The sequence below is a fragment of the Egretta garzetta genome, unplaced genomic scaffold, assembly GCF_000687185.1.
Source record: "Egretta garzetta isolate BGI_Z169 unplaced genomic scaffold, ASM68718v1 scaffold1245, whole genome shotgun sequence".
Classification (NCBI taxonomy): Eukaryota; Metazoa; Chordata; class Aves; order Pelecaniformes; family Ardeidae; genus Egretta; species Egretta garzetta.
The window spans coordinates 7,381-7,738 of NW_009259624.1; the positions used below are offsets into that span (position 1 = coordinate 7,381).

Sequence of the window (358 nt, forward strand, 5' to 3'; positions counted from 1 at the left end):
GGGTGTGCGGGCGCCCGTGCCGTGTCGTGCCGTGTCGTGCCGTGTCGTGCCGTGTCGTGTCCTGCTGTGCCACCCTGCCAGCTCTCATGTGCTGTTTTTCCCAGGGAGAGCCCGGGAGCACTGGACCACCTGGGACACCCGTAAGTAGCGTTTCGGGCTGCCCAGCCCTGGGAGATGGGGCAGCCAGCAGCCCCCTGGTTCCTGCAGGGGGGGGGATGATCCCCCTGCAGCATCAGCCCCCCCGGTGACAGCGGTGACAGCAGGGTCCTGGCCAGACCACCCTGGGGACAGTGCTGTCACCGTGGCTCGCTGGGTGGGTAGGGGGACTGGCTGGGGGGGGGGGGGGGGGGCCCCACCC

General features: G+C 70.9%; 1 protein-coding gene across 1 annotated transcript in view; it reads left to right on the top strand.

Moving 5' to 3' along the window:
• LOC104125974 (collagen alpha-1(XVI) chain) overlaps positions 1 to 358 on the top strand; it is a gene marked incomplete at its 5' end in the record, with an annotated part of 25,891 nt that overhangs the window by 5,266 nt on the left and 20,267 nt on the right. Inside the window, one exon of the mRNA XM_035893963.1 lies at positions 105 to 140. Coding sequence (XP_035749856.1) covers positions 105 to 140 — 36 coding nt within the window. The remainder of the gene's footprint in view (positions 1 to 104; positions 141 to 358) is intronic.